General features: G+C 38.0%; 1 protein-coding gene across 1 annotated transcript; it reads right to left on the reverse strand.

Annotated features, from left to right (window-relative positions):
• Positions 1 to 247: 247 nt before the first annotated feature.
• slc35b2 (solute carrier family 35 member B2) lies at positions 248 to 16,104 on the reverse strand. The gene is made up of 4 exons (XM_088625514.1): positions 15,850 to 16,104; positions 10,631 to 10,821; positions 5,134 to 5,297; positions 248 to 4,001 (listed from the first exon to the last, which is right to left on the reverse strand). Exons 1-4 carry the CDS (start codon positions 15,867 to 15,869, stop codon positions 3,063 to 3,065), a joined length of 1,314 nt encoding a protein of 437 aa, XP_088481640.1. The 5' UTR covers positions 15,870 to 16,104; the 3' UTR covers positions 248 to 3,062.
• Positions 16,105 to 16,307: the final 203 nt, after the last annotated feature.

The raw sequence follows: 16,307 nt of genomic DNA on the forward strand, positions 1-16,307 counted from the left end.
CTTGGTGGCCCATTAAGTGACTTTAAACTGGTATTACCGTGTTTTGTCCACCACCTTTAAACAGTATACGTGTACAGCAGACATTTATCAGAAGCTACACATTTGTTCACATGGTGTTACGTTGTTCCTGAGTGTCCATTAGTATTACTGGGAGCATTTTGGACTAACAGAAACCTATTATCTCATATGTAAAATAACCGATAACTTATTACTTGTTCAAATGCTTTTCAAGTAACCAGACAGTCTGTTTTTATCAACACGATTTATTTTAGATCACGAAAGTATTGTATCATTATTGCTATCACACGGCACATTTTTCTTACAGAAATCCTTTTTAAATCTGTCTTGTGTGGTGCATTTCAACAAAATGTACGTAAACTAAAAAACATCTATGCTGCCAGACTGAGTACACAACCAGCTTGTGTAACTGCCACAGGATTGCAACTCCCTGCCTTTTTTCCATAAGGCGGACTTTTGGCATTTTATCCTGTTTGTGGACAGAAATGAGCTCAGTCTGCAGTACGTTACTATGCATTACAGTACATCTGTGCTGTGCAGGGCAAAAGCAACTGATTTGACTACAGGATTAATGTGCTTTTTTCCATGTTTGACCATGGATTGTCTAGTTTTTCTATTTCTAAATGTAAATCACACGAACATAGTATTTAGAGTATCATCAAAGGACATTTCCAGGACATTCACCAGATGCACAATCGTATCTTGACCCCGTTCTTCACATCTCTTGCTCTTAAGTGCTGGCTATGTTGCTAATAACAGAAATTTAAATACATGATCAGGAAAAACACTGCTTGTAAGAGACTATTGCTCTCTTAATGCGTTACCACAAACTGTTCATTGTATATTCATATACAGTATATAAAAATGAAATGTAAATGACATAAAAAGTTTAGGTATACAAATATAAGAACTGACACATTCACAAGTCACTAAAGAAAGAAAAACCAGTACCAGTTTTGGATTAAGAAATAAAATACAGATCTACGAACAACAGGCTCAAGATTTAGCTAAGGTGTCCATTTTGTTAAGGGAAAGGTTTTACAAAATATCATAAGCTTGGCTGATGGAAACCAACAGGCCTTAAATTTCCTTGGAGGTGATGAATTGGTATATTAACAAACAATGCACCTAACACCTGATATAAACCTAGCCTAAAATGTGTTAATGAGCCATACATGGTAAATTCATATTAATTTCAAATTCATTGCACACCAACCTCCTGTTTCACGCACTGGCTCTTATTATGAGTTTTTTAATGAAAGACATAGACTTGTGCCCTGACAGCAGCACAGAGTTAGTAAACAACTGCAGAGGTGCCTGGTTTTCTACTCCAGGCCTGCTACCCTCTTTGCTTCTTCATCAGACAAACGGTTTTGGACATGTCCTTAGTTTAGTGCCTGTCCTCTGTGTACTAACTTCTCTCAAAGGCATGTTAAATATATTTCAAAGACTTTTTTTAACGCCATATGTTTAATGCAATTACAAACAAACAAACACTGCACAATGAAATACAAGTACCATTTTGTGGTTCCCTTACCGACATTTCATAGATCTTCCACTTGTAGCACTTTCTTTACATTCCTTTTGCCAAACTACGGGCAGAAAAGATGCCTATGTAGTCCTCCTCAAGCACTGTTTTCAAGACGCTGGATAGAAAATGACTTAAAAAAAACCCAAATAGTTTATCCGTGTTGCACAGTTTTGACTGGAAAATGTCATCAAAATGCCCCCTCCCCCCAATAAAACAACAAACTAATTTGACAAGTACAGGAATGTCTCTTGTGCTCCAGGTGTTTCCTATGCAGAAATTAATGTGATTAATGAAAAAACAAATAAAGAAAGAATTAACACTATGCATTTTACAACCAGTGACAGCAAAACATAAACGTAATAATGTGTTCATGATTTTCAACAATGTGATAAAACAGTCACAAAAGCTTTTGACGAACACGAGAGAGATCTTTAGAATCCTGGCAGTGATTCCTTTGTTGCCGTCTCCTTTGGTTTTAGTAAAGTGAGTGTTAAATGATGCCATTACGTTAAGGATGGCAATATTAGCTAAGTCCATCAGGGAGCTCTCTTTTTTTTTTAATCTAAAAGGATTCAGCACCTCAAACTGAAGTCACAATCACACACAATTCTCATTTACAAATTCAGAAAAAAAGAAGTCTTGAGGAACAATCTTCGTCTCAGTACAGAGAAAGACCTCATTTATGTCTTTTGTGTTTTATTATTTAGAATGTGGACCAATGTTAAATATTCCTGATGGGGTTTTTTTAAAGCAAGACTGCATTTATCTGGAGAGGCAAAAACTGTCTAAAGAAAAAGACCAACAGTGCAGAAGGCGATATTTAAACTTTCACCTACAGAGAGTTGCAACGGAACAACATTCAGTTCTGTTGCCTGGAGAAAGTAGCCCGGCGTAGGCGTTCAGGCCTTCAATGGGAATTGCACATTTTGTCACATCATGATAATCACCTCTTGGACCTTGTACTGTCTGCAAAGATTTGCCATCAGTGCTGCCTTTCTTGCAGGGACAAGGCTTCTGCTCTATTTTCTTTGTCCATCTTTGTTGTTTTAGTCAGTCCCAAACCTTCCGCAAGAACTAGTTTTGCAAACATCGCAAAGTGCGTTGAAAGTAAGACAGACGGTTATAGACAAGACACATAGAAATCATAATATTTTTAACAGCCTGGATGGACTTCCTTCTGCTCTCTTCAAGTCCTGCTGTCACTTCCAGTAGCCATTTTAATAAATCCACTTTCTATAATATATAGAAACATCCCCAGAGTCGATCACTGTGACGCTGGATTCAAAAGAAAGAAGCAACTGTGAGGAGTGGTCCATTTATTTGCTTCAACACTACCTGGTTAACTTTCCAGTACGTTAGGAAGTGTCCATATTCAAGTCAAACACATGGAACAAAGGCATCTGCCTCTCTGTGGCATCTTACATTTACAAAGTACAAATCCAGAAAATAGAAACAAAACCTTTTAAAATAGGATCTAGTTGAGGAAATGTCTCTTTTCAGATGGTTTAGGTGACTAAACCTTCTGGACCAGCGCCTGGCCCTGCGCAGCCTTCTTGCTCCTCTTCTTCATGCGGCTGCGAGCGTAGACCCTGAGAAAGAGGGCGAGGAAGACCACGGCCACCCCCAGGCCCCCCACCATGGTGATAGCATGGCCATACAGGAAGCACGACAGCAGGATGGCGATGGCCTGCCGCAGGGTCATGATGATCGTGAAGACAGCAGCACCAAACTGACTGATGGTGTAGAAGATGAATAGCTGGCCACAAGCTGAGCACACAGAGAGCAGCACAGCATGGAAGGCAAACTCTGAGTGGCGGCTCATGAAGCCCAGAGAGTCAAACAAGGCCCCCTGCTCCAGGAGGGAGCCCACCGTGAAGAGGCAAGAGAAGAGGTTGACGCCAAACATCATCTGCACCGAGGACATCTTGTACTTGAAGAGGTTGTCTTGCCAGTTGGAAGTAAAGCTGTCGAAAAGGATGTAGCCACCCAGTATGATCACTCCTGAAAACGTGGTGACGGTGGAGGGGTGCTTGTGGGTGGAGCTGGACAGAAGGAACATGCTGACGCCAACAGAAATGAGCACAGCCGTAAAATATTCCCAGTACTCGTAGCTTTTGCGAGAAATGACCTTTCCCATGAGCATAACCGGGATGACCTTCGACGCCTTGGCCAGCACCTGGGTGGGGAAGCTGATGTACTTGAGGGCCTCATACTGGCACCAGCTGCTCAGGATGTTGGAGAGGGAAGCAAAGGAGTACTTATACATAGGGGCCCCGTGACGAGGCTGCTTGGTGAGGACACAGTACAGGCCAGCCACCGTCAAAGCAAGGATGCGGTTCATGAAGACCAGGAACTGGGAATCCTTGAACTTCTCACCCTCCTCTGTGCTGGTAGCCCCGTAGGTGCGGGTCATAACTCGTTCCTGAAGGATGCCCCATGTTAAGTAAGAAGCCTGGAAGTACAAATAAGCAAGGGTGCTTTTGATAATGTGGATTAGGAACATTATGTTAAAGTGTCAATATTCAAGTCAAATACATGGAAAATAGTCAAGAGAAACTTTTTGTACAAGAACTTTTCATGCATCCCAAGATCAGGCGCCATGCTGTGTATTTGCAAAGCTTTTTTTACCCATTAAAGACTTTTCCTCGCTTTTCAGGAACACGCAGGAGATTTTTTCTCTGATATTCTGAAATTTCGATTGGACATATACTACAAAATAATAAATCTTGTTTACAAAAGTAACTGAAAAAACTAAGATGACTAGGTAGTATAAATAAAACCTATTATTTTTTTAGTGGCATAAACATGATGGATTCAGAAAACCTAACTTGTGTAGCAGCATATTTCTGGCAAGCTTGCATATGACTGACATCATTCTCCTAGTTTGGCAAGGTAAACCATTATGCTTGTTACCAGAGATACAGTTAAAATGAATGTGCACCTTGTTGATCTAAGGAGTAGACAAGCTGACAAAACCAAAAAAGGAGGCGAGCAAGACCACTTAAATAAAAGTATTAAACAAAACATTATAGCTTGGAAACTTTGCTTTATACATTTTTAGTAGTACTTACATTTGTAATAAGAATTTAATACTTTGGACTTTGTTGGTCCCATATGTATAGATTCTACAAAAGATAAACTGGAGCTCTTGATTAGATCATGTTTTTTCCTGCAGATGTAAAGTGTCAGAAAATATTACACCTGTATTTATTGTGTGGTATTGTATGTAAACTTATAAATATGATTTACGCATTTAATTATTTTTTTAATTAAACCTTATTTCGTTTGATACACTCTCTCCTAACCCTTAATTGAGTGCTTTCATTGAAATATTGAAGAGCTGATTGGATTTTAGAGCAATATTGTAGATCGATCTAAGCAAAGTTTATAAATGTGGCCAGAAACGGAGTCAACACTATACGACGCCTGATCTTGGGATTGCACGTTCAGATTTTTAAACGTCTGAGAGGCTAAAACCTTTAAAGGCAACACAGAAGCTCCATGAGAGTTTTAAAATGTTGGGGCTGTGAAGCAGGTGCAGCCAATCTTGAGCCATGTCACTGACGCTTTCCCCCGGATCGCACCTGTAGTCCAGCAGTGCAGAACAACAGTTTACAAGCCTGTCTGGCTGTTGAAGATGGTTCCGTTGCCTCAGTTTTGGATGCTGTAGGCACTTCCTCTAGCAGACTAGATTTTGCTTCACCCCCAAAAACACAGGACTTTATAAGAGGGAAACAAATGCCACGACCTGTAAAGAAAACAGGAATATTACTAGACAAGTTACTAAACTGCAATTAAATCAAATTACAAAATAACGGAATTATACTAAGAGTAAAGAAAATAAATAATCCTAGTCTATGACTAGATATACCAGGATGGAAGGTGAATATCCAGGATGGAAGTTTCAATATCCTCTTCATGCCCACTGCATGTTTTGCAAAGACATTTAAATTAAGTAAAACGACAAATGAGCCAGGCTGGATTAGAACAGCCAGCAGTTCTTTATTCCAATTATTATGACTTCCCACAAGGTTATCTTGCATTTGAATGAGCCAAACCACCGAAAAGCTCCACAGAAAAGCAGATGACATACTGTAGGTCTGGCTCAGGTAGTACGTAAGTGAAGAGATTCAGCTTCAGCAAAGCAGAACACTGAAGCCTTGTGACCATGCAACAGTAAAACCTTTGATCATTAGCATTCAGTTAATATAATTTACTGGAGATGCAAATGATGAAACATCAATTCTCAATCTATAGAACTGAAAAAGTATCACTGTGACTAAAGAAATCTCAGTGAAAATCTCTCACCTATTTCATAAGATGAAAAATTATCTTCATGATTGTTTTAGTTGTCAAAGTTGGTACCTACTTCATTAGGTATCTTGGCTTCAGTAATCATCCCTTTTAAGCGATACAGTACACGTTTCTGTACAATATTTTCATAATCTAGAAACATTATTTTAAAAACAAGTTGGGTGCTTCAACACTTTTGTTTTTCATTTTACTTTCACCCAACTCAGAATTGCTCACAGCAACAACTCCTGTAACAGAAAAATAAAATTCCTATTATATAGCACAATGACAGGACAGTCAATTCCACATTTTAATTAATTCTCTAGGCTCCATAACAAAAGCCCACTGATGCCAAGGATAGTCAGAGGGGCCAGTTTCTCTGCAGGTTTTCATTTTAGACCTGTACTTAATATGATCACTTTAACACAATAATAGTTCAAATCAGAGGAGGTTATTTGGTCCACCTAGCCAATTGGTAACTATCAATGATCCAAGGAGCTCAGCAAGTGATTTCTTCAAAGAAACCAGGGTATCGGCTTCAACAACATTGCAGGCTAGCTTGTTCCATACTCCAACAAGCCGTTGTGTAAAGACTTCTGTTCTCAGTTTTAAATGTACTTCCATAAAGTTTCCACCTGTGTCCTCTGGGTCTTGTTGCACTCCTCATTCTGAAGAAGTCTGTTGGGTTGGTTCTATCCATACTCTTGAGAATGAGGAATACTTGTGTCAAGCCTCCTCGCTATCTTCTCCACTCAAAATTAAAAAGGTTCAGTTCTTCCAACCTGTCAATGTAGGATATTCTCTTAAGTTCCAGGATGTCTGAATATGCTCTTCTCCGGACTGGGGAAATAATTTCCCTCTGCGTGAATTGTACACTTATAACTATATATCCTAACATTTTGTTTGTCTTTTTAATTGCTTCCCCCTGTTATCTAGAAGATGTAAATGATGTGCCAGCATAAATACTGTACATGTATTTTTCATGCGTACCCAGTGGCAAACAATAGGAAGCAGCTCAGTGTTTACCATTAAGTATTTAGAGGTTGTTTCTGCTACCTGCACGCAAAGCCCTGCACTTATCTACATTAAATGTCTTCAGTCAGGGGTTTGCCAAGTTTTGAAATTGTTCTCAAATACTTTTTAGTTCTTTTAATTCCAATTGCTACCAGTACATAGTTTGTCAGTTTTCCAAATTTTGGTATTATCCGCAAATTTGTCTGATTAAACACACCAGCATCTAGATCACTGATGGAAATCAGGAAGAGAAGTGGTCTTAGTACAGAGGCCTGTGGTATTCTACTGATTACATTAACCAAAATGTAACATTCACTTCTCATCAGGATGTTAGAAAAGCAAAGACAGAGGGAAAGGCAAAAGAAACTTTTATTTTCCAAAATGCACCCCGAGACATGCAGAATGGGTTATACAAAATAAGACAAGGCTATGTGATGTCCACTTACCACACACTGGTAAAAGATTGAGCGCACTGTAAGCTCTGTTCTTAGACCAAGTGGGATCACAATCCAATCCTGATCGTTTTCACTTCATGGACTGTATATTTTAACATGTTCTCTCCCAAACTGGTGACCACAAATACTTCTACACAATGACAACGTCCACCATAAGATCCATTCAGTCGCCCTGATGTAAGGCTACAGGCTCATAAATAAAGCTCTTTTCTCCCCACTTGGCCAAAGCAATGAGAGATGGCCAGAAGAAGCATTTCAAATATAAGTTAACAGAAAACCTGAGGAAAAGCAACATCGATACAAAACCAGAAGGAAGGAAGAATATCTGGAAAGGAGCGCAGCCCTATACTCTAAACCCACAGATGTCAGAATGAGAAAATGATGGATTAAAGAATCCTCATCATAACCAGACTGCGCAGTACATACAACACCTGCTGAACCTGTCTAAGAGCTGATGGATTCCTCCTTGGCCTCATCAGTTGGGTTAAGGGTAATGGAAGACAAACTGTTCTCCAGTGGGAGGAACGGCCATATTTTATTATTACCTGTCCTGGCACTAGGAAAAGTTTCCTTTTTGACGGTTCAGTTATTTGCCCTATTACAACTTCGAAAAACAACAAGAAACATTTCTCCGTCTCGATTGCCATAACATGACAGGAGTGTGCCAGTGTACTTCTAGGTTCCAAAAAGTCAAGCAGGTCTATTTGAGAAAACAACAAAGTCAGTGTATTGGGTTCCCTGGGTCTGTCAGGGAAAGACGAAGGTCAAAACAAGAGGTGTTATCTAACTGTACTTAGTTTGAGGTAATATTGCTTTGCCACACAAAATATGTATAATGTTAACATTATACATGTTTTTTTTTAAAGCAAAAATCATATACAGCATCAGGATTTTTTACTTTGATTACTAGACTGAATACTATTTATAGTAATGAACAGTTTCAACTGTTTATATTTATAAGTTGATATGGAGAACCATAACTCACACTGGGCAGTGTGGTGGCTCTGTGCCTAAGGATCTGCGCCTGTGGCTGGAAGGTTGCCGGTTCAAATCCCGTGGCCAGCAGAGAAATCCTACTCTGTTGGGCCCCTGAGCCACCCAACTGCTCCATGGGTGCTGAATAAATGGCTGACCCCTCGCTCTGACCCAAAGTTTCTCTCCCTGTCTGTGTGTCTCATGGAGAGCACTTTGGGGTATGTGAAAAGACAAATTCCCAATACAAGAAATTGTATATGGTCAATAAAGTGATCTTATCTTATCTATCAGCATTACCTAAGCCTTATCAGTGTGTCCAGTTCTTAACAGGCTTTAGCCTTTTCTTAGTATTTACCCAGTGTTATATTTCAGTTTTTTTCAGAAATGTTACAGCAAGTTCACATCACATCAGCTTCACACATCACTCTAGTCTAGTGTCCCAGCATAATTGCATATAATGTTTTTTGTTTTTATTGTTTCTTATTGGTTTTATTAATTTCATTTGATGAAATGATTTTTTTCCTAAAACGTTTTAAACCTATATTTAATAAAGTTTATTTTATGAAATCATTAACTGAACTGCACACTTTTAACAAGAATATGTATAACTCAGTCATTTTACACTAGTGTACAAACATATCTTTGTTCTAGCAAATAACTAAAATAATCCAAAAATAATTATGGCTGAGCTGTTCTCAAGTAATGTTGTATAAATATTTATATATATTTGCTTTTACAAAAACAGCAATAACTGTTTGAAATGAGGTTTATTACACTGAATTTTCATTAACCGTTAAAGCTAAAATCATATATTCTATAAGCATTTCATCATGCATAATCCTGAATTCGGGTTCACCTTGACCAAACAGCATTATAAAGAAGAATCTTTAGTAATGTATGTGCACATAATACAAGTGTAGGTTAATGGTTTACTGTAACACAAACAAAAATGTACAGGATATAGGATATGTGCATCATGAGTCAGAAATAATATATATACCATTTATATATATATAACCTAAATATACCAATATTTATTAAAAGGGATGGACTGTCTTTTACACAATATAGATTTACATTATGCAACCCAAAGTGTTTTCAAGCCATGGTGCCATGTATAAATACTAGCCTAGCGACAGTCATGCACAATTTCTTTATTGCTGTAACTGACGTTTCATCAGCACTGTACACAGTACAGTCAGTTTCCTTACAGTCTCAGGGATTTTAAAATAAATGTACTCTGTTGGACTAGATGACTTTGAACTTTCATTTGATAGAAACTGAAATTGTGGTGCAGATTGTGCCACAACACAGTATGAAACACATACATATAACTGAGGGCTTTCTTCCCTGAAGTTACAACTAAAATGGCATTATGAGGCTGTAAAATGACAAATTTGAATATCTGAGTGAAGTTCAAAATACTTATGCAAAGTAAACAGCTAAATTATTTATATTGGAGAAATTATGAGCAGGCCATTTTGCCTCTTTTACAAGCAGGTTCGTCTGCACATCACAAGAGTAACAGTGGCAACAACCTCTGTATTACAGATTTAATTATCTCATGACATCCCAGTCATGGGGCCTATAATGCTGTCAGTATCAGCCCACAACTTGCAGATTCGAACAGCTTAAAACCCAATTGTACAGCTACTGTAGCCTATCTGCATTAAGACAAAAACGTCACTGCGTCTGCTGTAATACTGTATATGGCCAATAAAGTGATCTTATATAGGTGTCAGTAACAGGCGCCAACAAAGTGTGAACATAAAAAATAATAAAACTGCAGATAAATGCAAAAATATAATACTGGGGGGAAAAAAACACTTAACATAACTGTATTACATGATTGCATTGCCCTAAAATAATTCCAGAAAAAAGTACGCTTTTTCTAAAGTGATCATTTTGTTATTGCAATGATAACATCGGAAGCTCTTTTTGATGAGTTGTTAGGGTTGTTCTGTTCCAACAGGTGAAAACTTAGGATGGGCTAAAACAAATACATTCAGCTCAGTACTTTGTTAGCACATGGGTGTTGTTCACAAAGTGACATCAAATATGAATTAATAAACAGCTGAGGTATCCTGAGGTATTTTAACTCTCTGCTAATGAACAAGCCACACTTTCTTAAGCAATTAAATCATCAGACATTATATTATTATTGACATACATAAATAATAATGTTCATTGGTTCTACAAGCAAAAAATTTAAATAAACGGCGTAAAATTAACGTGAAGTAATGGTACCAAACACTAAAGAAGAACCACCAAAATCAGTTAAAAATAAGACTGAAGCTCCTAATTAAAGTTCCTTTAGTAGAATAAAAGAAAAGTAGAGACCAACCTGTTTCTAGGTAGTTGATGCTCTTGAAATACTTGATAAGCAAATAGCCGGGGACAATAATTGTAGCATAGGCCAAGACATTAAGAAGAAACCGGAAAAGCCAGAAATCAGTCCAGGTGTTCAGGGATAGGGAGTCCTCTCCAGCAGCTTGAGCTGGCAGCAGCATGACCAGAACCAGCCCTGAACAAACCCTGGAGAGACAAGAAAAAAGAGATAAGAACTAGAAAAAGGCTTTGGTGTCTGCTGAACTAAAGCAGCTTTAATAAACCTCCTCATTGTTCTTCAGCTCCACTTTATACCATTTCCAAATAATCTGTTATGCATTAACTAAGCCGGTCTTCCACTGCCCTATAGTATCCATGCCTCTACTGGCCTTTGTTTCAGCAGAGCTCTTAATTAAGTAAAATTACTGAACCCTGAATTTAACCAATTACTTGACTGTAAGATTTTGCAATCAGACTTTGGATTCAGAAATATTCTCTTTTATCTGCACTACTTTCAAAACATGTGGTTGACATTTGTGTCTATCACAACATATATTAAAAGTGTTGCTCTCCAAATTTAAGCTGTCAACTCCAAATTGATTATGAATGCAATATATGTAGACCCATTGATTAAACCAGCTCAGCATTCCTGAAAAGGAGGGGTTTGAGAGGGAGCCTGTGTCTAGCCCCATACTATTTTTTAAGAGTTGAAAGCATTTCAACTCTGCTGGCATATCTCTGCTGGCATAAAAACAGGAAGATGGTACTCTAGGATGAGAACTGTGAAACACTGAACTAAACATGAGATCAAGGTACTGATTTTGTCTTCATCATCTAATGAATCTCCAGAGGTATTAGAACAGATTCATTGTTTTATTAAACTCAAAATATGAAATTGACACTGAAATATATATAAAAAGCATCCAAAACACCTTTAGAATACCTTTAAAAAACTTTATTTTATTTGTCCTCAGTGACATTTCTAAAGTAAAACCAATCCTTATTGAACTGAACAATTGGTAAAGATATTTTTCCCCAATCTTGAGGAAAACATGAGTTATTCTTAAACATTTTCACATTCCACACTAAAACGTAGTACTAAAATGGCATCTGATTTTTTTTCAGAGTACAGAAAACACAATCTCCTTTTATCTTGGAATCACTTTTTCTCAAGTCATAAAGTGAACCAATGTAAAAAATGAGGGCCACAACCTTAGAGAAAGCCAAAAGAAATCCCAGATTTTCTCCCCTAACCTGCCTATCCAGAAAATGTGTCTTTGGTGAGTCTGACGAGGAACTGAGGTGAACAGAGACACACTTATATGTTTCAAATTCCATGCGAAAGTCTACTCCCGCATGGCTGATTCTAACAGTACCTCTTTGTGCTTGACAAGGAAAGATAAAAATAAGGTTTGTGAAAATGCATGTCTGAGTGATAGGATATGGGCTAAAATAAGTCACAATTTAATGCAATCGGTACATTTATAGGTACTTCAGTTCTTAAGATTAACTGCCATGGGAAGAATAATTTAATTTCTTTTTTTAATAAAACTTAATGTAATTAATCTTATTAACTCGTACCCTTGAAAACTGCAAAATTTTAAATATTACTGCTTAGAGAACACAAATGAAACCTCCTGAATGTGCTGGGAAACTGGTGTCTCTTTCATTAAAAGCCTCTGCTCAGAGTTCAGAATGACAGCCACGAAATCACAGATTTCAGTCAGTGCTCTGCTGTGGCTGAAGGGTCTTTCAATAGTGCACGTTCACCCAGTCAGGGGCTAGTGCCACTGAGTCTGTATACTATCCACAGCAGGAGAGTGGTTTCTCTGTTAGGCACAAAAGCATCAGTTTGTGTGCTGGGTTTTGGGAATGTTAAGAAATTAAGTCTGTTGCACTGAATAAATCCGAGTTGTTTTAAGCTCTCTCAGGTCAGTGCCGTGTTTCAAACCAAGGATGGGTTGAAATCATAACGCTAAAAGCAAAAAAGTAATTACAGACACTAAATCAGAAAACTTCTCAACACTTCAGTGGTATGAAAAGCAAAATTCTCTGCTTTTTTTTAATCCTTCCTCCGACCTACAAGATAAGTATTGAAGCTACAGAGATTTGCTTTAATCGTTCCATTATTTCACAGTGGCAGCAAAAATCTGAGCCATAAAAATCTTACATTAGGGAAACGAGATGTTGCCCAACAGCTCACAGAACCCGTCAATTTCTGCTAATTAAAGCAGGCTATATAGCAGCACATCAAGAGTGCAAAGCCTTAATTTTCACTAGCCTCCAACACTAGCTTGTCCAACACATGTAACAGGCAAGCTTCGAAAAGCCTGCCTTGCACTCAACACTTCTTCTATTCCAAAAGGTGGTAAACCAACATGCTGGGAGAAGAATTCAGACCAATAAAAGTTAATTTTATGTTGAAGAGTAGGAGGTATAAACACAAAGTTTGAGCTTGTGTGTCTTCTTCGGGTGTCGAGGCTGAGGTGTTATTGATATTGTATCAGAGCAGCAAAATCTATACCTACTGCCTGGGTCTCCCAAATGTGCTGAGGCCCCTTAGGGGGAAATCAAGTAAAGGTGCTTTAGTCGAACATGGGTTTCTCAGACAGTGGCCAGATCAGCGACTCCTGGGCGCCTGCGATACCGTCAGCTTTGTCAGTAAACCCACCTGTAATGTGCTGTAGAGCTTGCAGCATGTGAGAAGTTGAACGGCTCTAAAAGGAGGATGTGTCAGATTATAATTTGTGCAGGTCCTCATTCCTCATATATGGTAGAAGGGTTGCAGCCATAAAGTCGAGTCATAAACTACTGGCAGTTCCAAACATCACTAAGCAGACGTCTAAGTACCTGTACATACTAGGACTTGCAAAGAGGCAGACACTCCCAGAATGTTTTATCTGCTTGGAATCGTTCAGAAAGGCTCATAGCATATTGACATGGCAGCTACTCAGGTCATCTGCAGTGAAACAAGTTCTTCTCAGACTGATCTCCAAGAGACATAGTCCATTTTAAGCCATACTAGGTTTATGCATTTAGCATTTTTTTTAGTTGGAAAAAAAAACAAAAAAAAAACTTAAACCTATTTTTTTCAAAACTCAAAAAAAATGTAAAGTTTCTGTCAAGGCTCATAAATTATGGCCCTTTACCATTTCAACTGGATTTGTTCTGCATCCCCCCAAAAAAAAAAAATCAGTGTCCTGTTGTCAGAACGTGACATCAAAAGACAGGCGACAGGTGTGCAACCGGTGTTGCTTTGTTTGGACTTTTCAGTTATATAACAATACGAAAACAAGGGGTTGAGGCAAATCACATTAATAATGAAATCTACTTTCCTAGTGTAGTGGTAGACCCGGACATCAATGCATTAACTCTTTTTAAAGACCGCTACTCATTCAAGCTGGCATTCTGAACTCACTGATACATATCAACATGAGTGTACCCTCTGTCAAATCATTCTCAATAACTAACCAGATAATGAAGCCTGTCAGACCTATCAAAAGCCCATGAGCTTCTGTGAGAAGCACCTGAACAATTTTATATCATCCGCAAAAACAACATCACTGTCCATTTGTTTTTACTAGGTCAGTTTGCTTTGCTTTTTCCATTCTTCTACTCTTTTTATTCTACGTTTGAACTATGTTTGAAAACATGATTTTTATTTTACGTCATTTCAGATCCTCATGCATAAGCATATAGAAGACTATGCATAGAATAGTTAGTGTTACTTGTTGTTGTTGTTTTTAAAAAAGCATTGGTTCTTGTCATGTTCTTTCATTATTTGTGCTAAACCACATTACAAAATAAGATATCAATGGCCAAATCAAGCAGAATTCAAACAAAACAACTATTAATCTTGGTCTGCCATTATAGGAAAAAAAAACATTTATAACCTAGTAGTTCAGGTGGGTAGATGCATCAGCTTGCTCAGGCTGCAAAGGAACAAGTAATAGGTTTATTTCATACTGAAAAGAAAATAAAGAAAACACAACGTTTCGGCCATGGAACCTTCTTCAGGTGTGAGGAAGACAGGGCAGTAAGCAAAGGTAATGTAGCGGGAGAACAAAAGCTGGGAGAGAGGAGGAGCGAGGGGCGGGAGCACGGGACAGAAAGAGAGGCCAATCAAGAGGTGTGAAATGAAACCTCCATTGGAATGGAGAGAATTTAGAAGAAAAGCAGTCTGTTGTTAAGAGAAGGGGGAAGGTGTGATCCTAGCTGCAGTGTTCATAACCTAGTTGTGTAAACATAAGTGAAAAAAACAGTAAAATATTTCTTAGAGTTCTGAATTGTGAAAACAACGAACACATGGTTAGTGGCACATTGAGGGCAGAATTTCATCACACTATGCTGACATGATAAAAATGAAATCTGTTATATAAAATAAATTTTAAGGTTTAACAGCAGACAAAAGGAATGCACTTACATAAATGCTAAAAAAATGAATGCATTATGTTAAGCATTTTTTTATATGGTCTGACAGGAGACTAAGGTATTAAAATGAGGCAGCAATCCTTAAAATTACCTTGAAGAACATAATTCTATGCAAACTATAATAAAGTAAGGACTGCAGATAATGTCTTGCGCCAACAGCTGGCACATCAGTTTGAACATTGCATAGGCATGAACACTGCAAACTTTATATTTTATATAGCTTGCATTTTGAAAACGTCTTTTATCATCCATATGTCACAAACCCAAACATACAATAACCTCATAATCACGACACATCGAAAAAGCTGACCATTTTAAAGTATGCATGTTCTGATGGTGTACTTCTTAACGTGCGAAAACAGATCTGTGTCTGATCTGTCATCACATTGCTTTTCTAACATTGCACGTTACAATGATAAAACTGCATTCATAAAAAGGTATTCTTAAAATCACTAATAGCAACACAGCTACTGGTTTCACATTCTCCAGTTAGCACGTTTCCGTAAAATTGAGATAAATGAATAATATACCAATAGTGCTAAGCAGTATCTTTACAACTACTACCAGGAGTCACAAACTGGGGAAGATGCTACAGTAGTTACTTGTTTAATAAATGAAGCTGACGTGTACACTGTACTACTTCCCTTGTGCAACTAGTATTAATTCTAACAATAATCATGTTTCTGTTAGTAGTAGCTACGAGGAAATCTAAAGCGAAATAATGGTTTATATTTAATTACAGTGCATAAAAAGTACAGTGTGCAACACTATGTTAAGAAACTATATCACAAAGAAATAACGTACCTCCACAAAAAAGATGACATTTCACTTCTCTGCCAACTGGAGTGATCTTAACCCTGCTCTTAGCTTCTCAGCCTTGCCGCAAACTTTTGTCCTTCCTACTGCAGTAATGCATTTATTTGAAAGTGTAAAACGACAAATACAACATAAATAACAAAGCCAGATATTCTATATTGCTGCCCTGCCTCTCCCGCCGCTGAAACCGCTACTTTCCAGCTCAGCGTAAGAACTCTCCACTGTAGCAGGAAGCACCGTGTTAACACACCAGCAACATCAATAAGATAGCCGGGACTTGGACGCGCTGCATCTCCACCTATAGGTTTGGCGGAGAAACTACACTGAAAACGTACAGTAGCTCTAGGCTCACAGAAGATCTACTCTTAGACCTGTAAAGAAGGTAAGGTATTCTATGGGTCCAACACGTGATTTTTGCTATTAATAATATGTCTACTGACAACTAA

Source organism: Lepisosteus platostomus, chromosome 3, assembly GCF_059453375.1.
Source record: "Lepisosteus platostomus isolate fLepPlt1 chromosome 3, fLepPlt1.hap1, whole genome shotgun sequence".
In the NCBI taxonomy this organism is placed as follows: domain Eukaryota; kingdom Metazoa; phylum Chordata; class Actinopteri; order Semionotiformes; family Lepisosteidae; genus Lepisosteus; species Lepisosteus platostomus.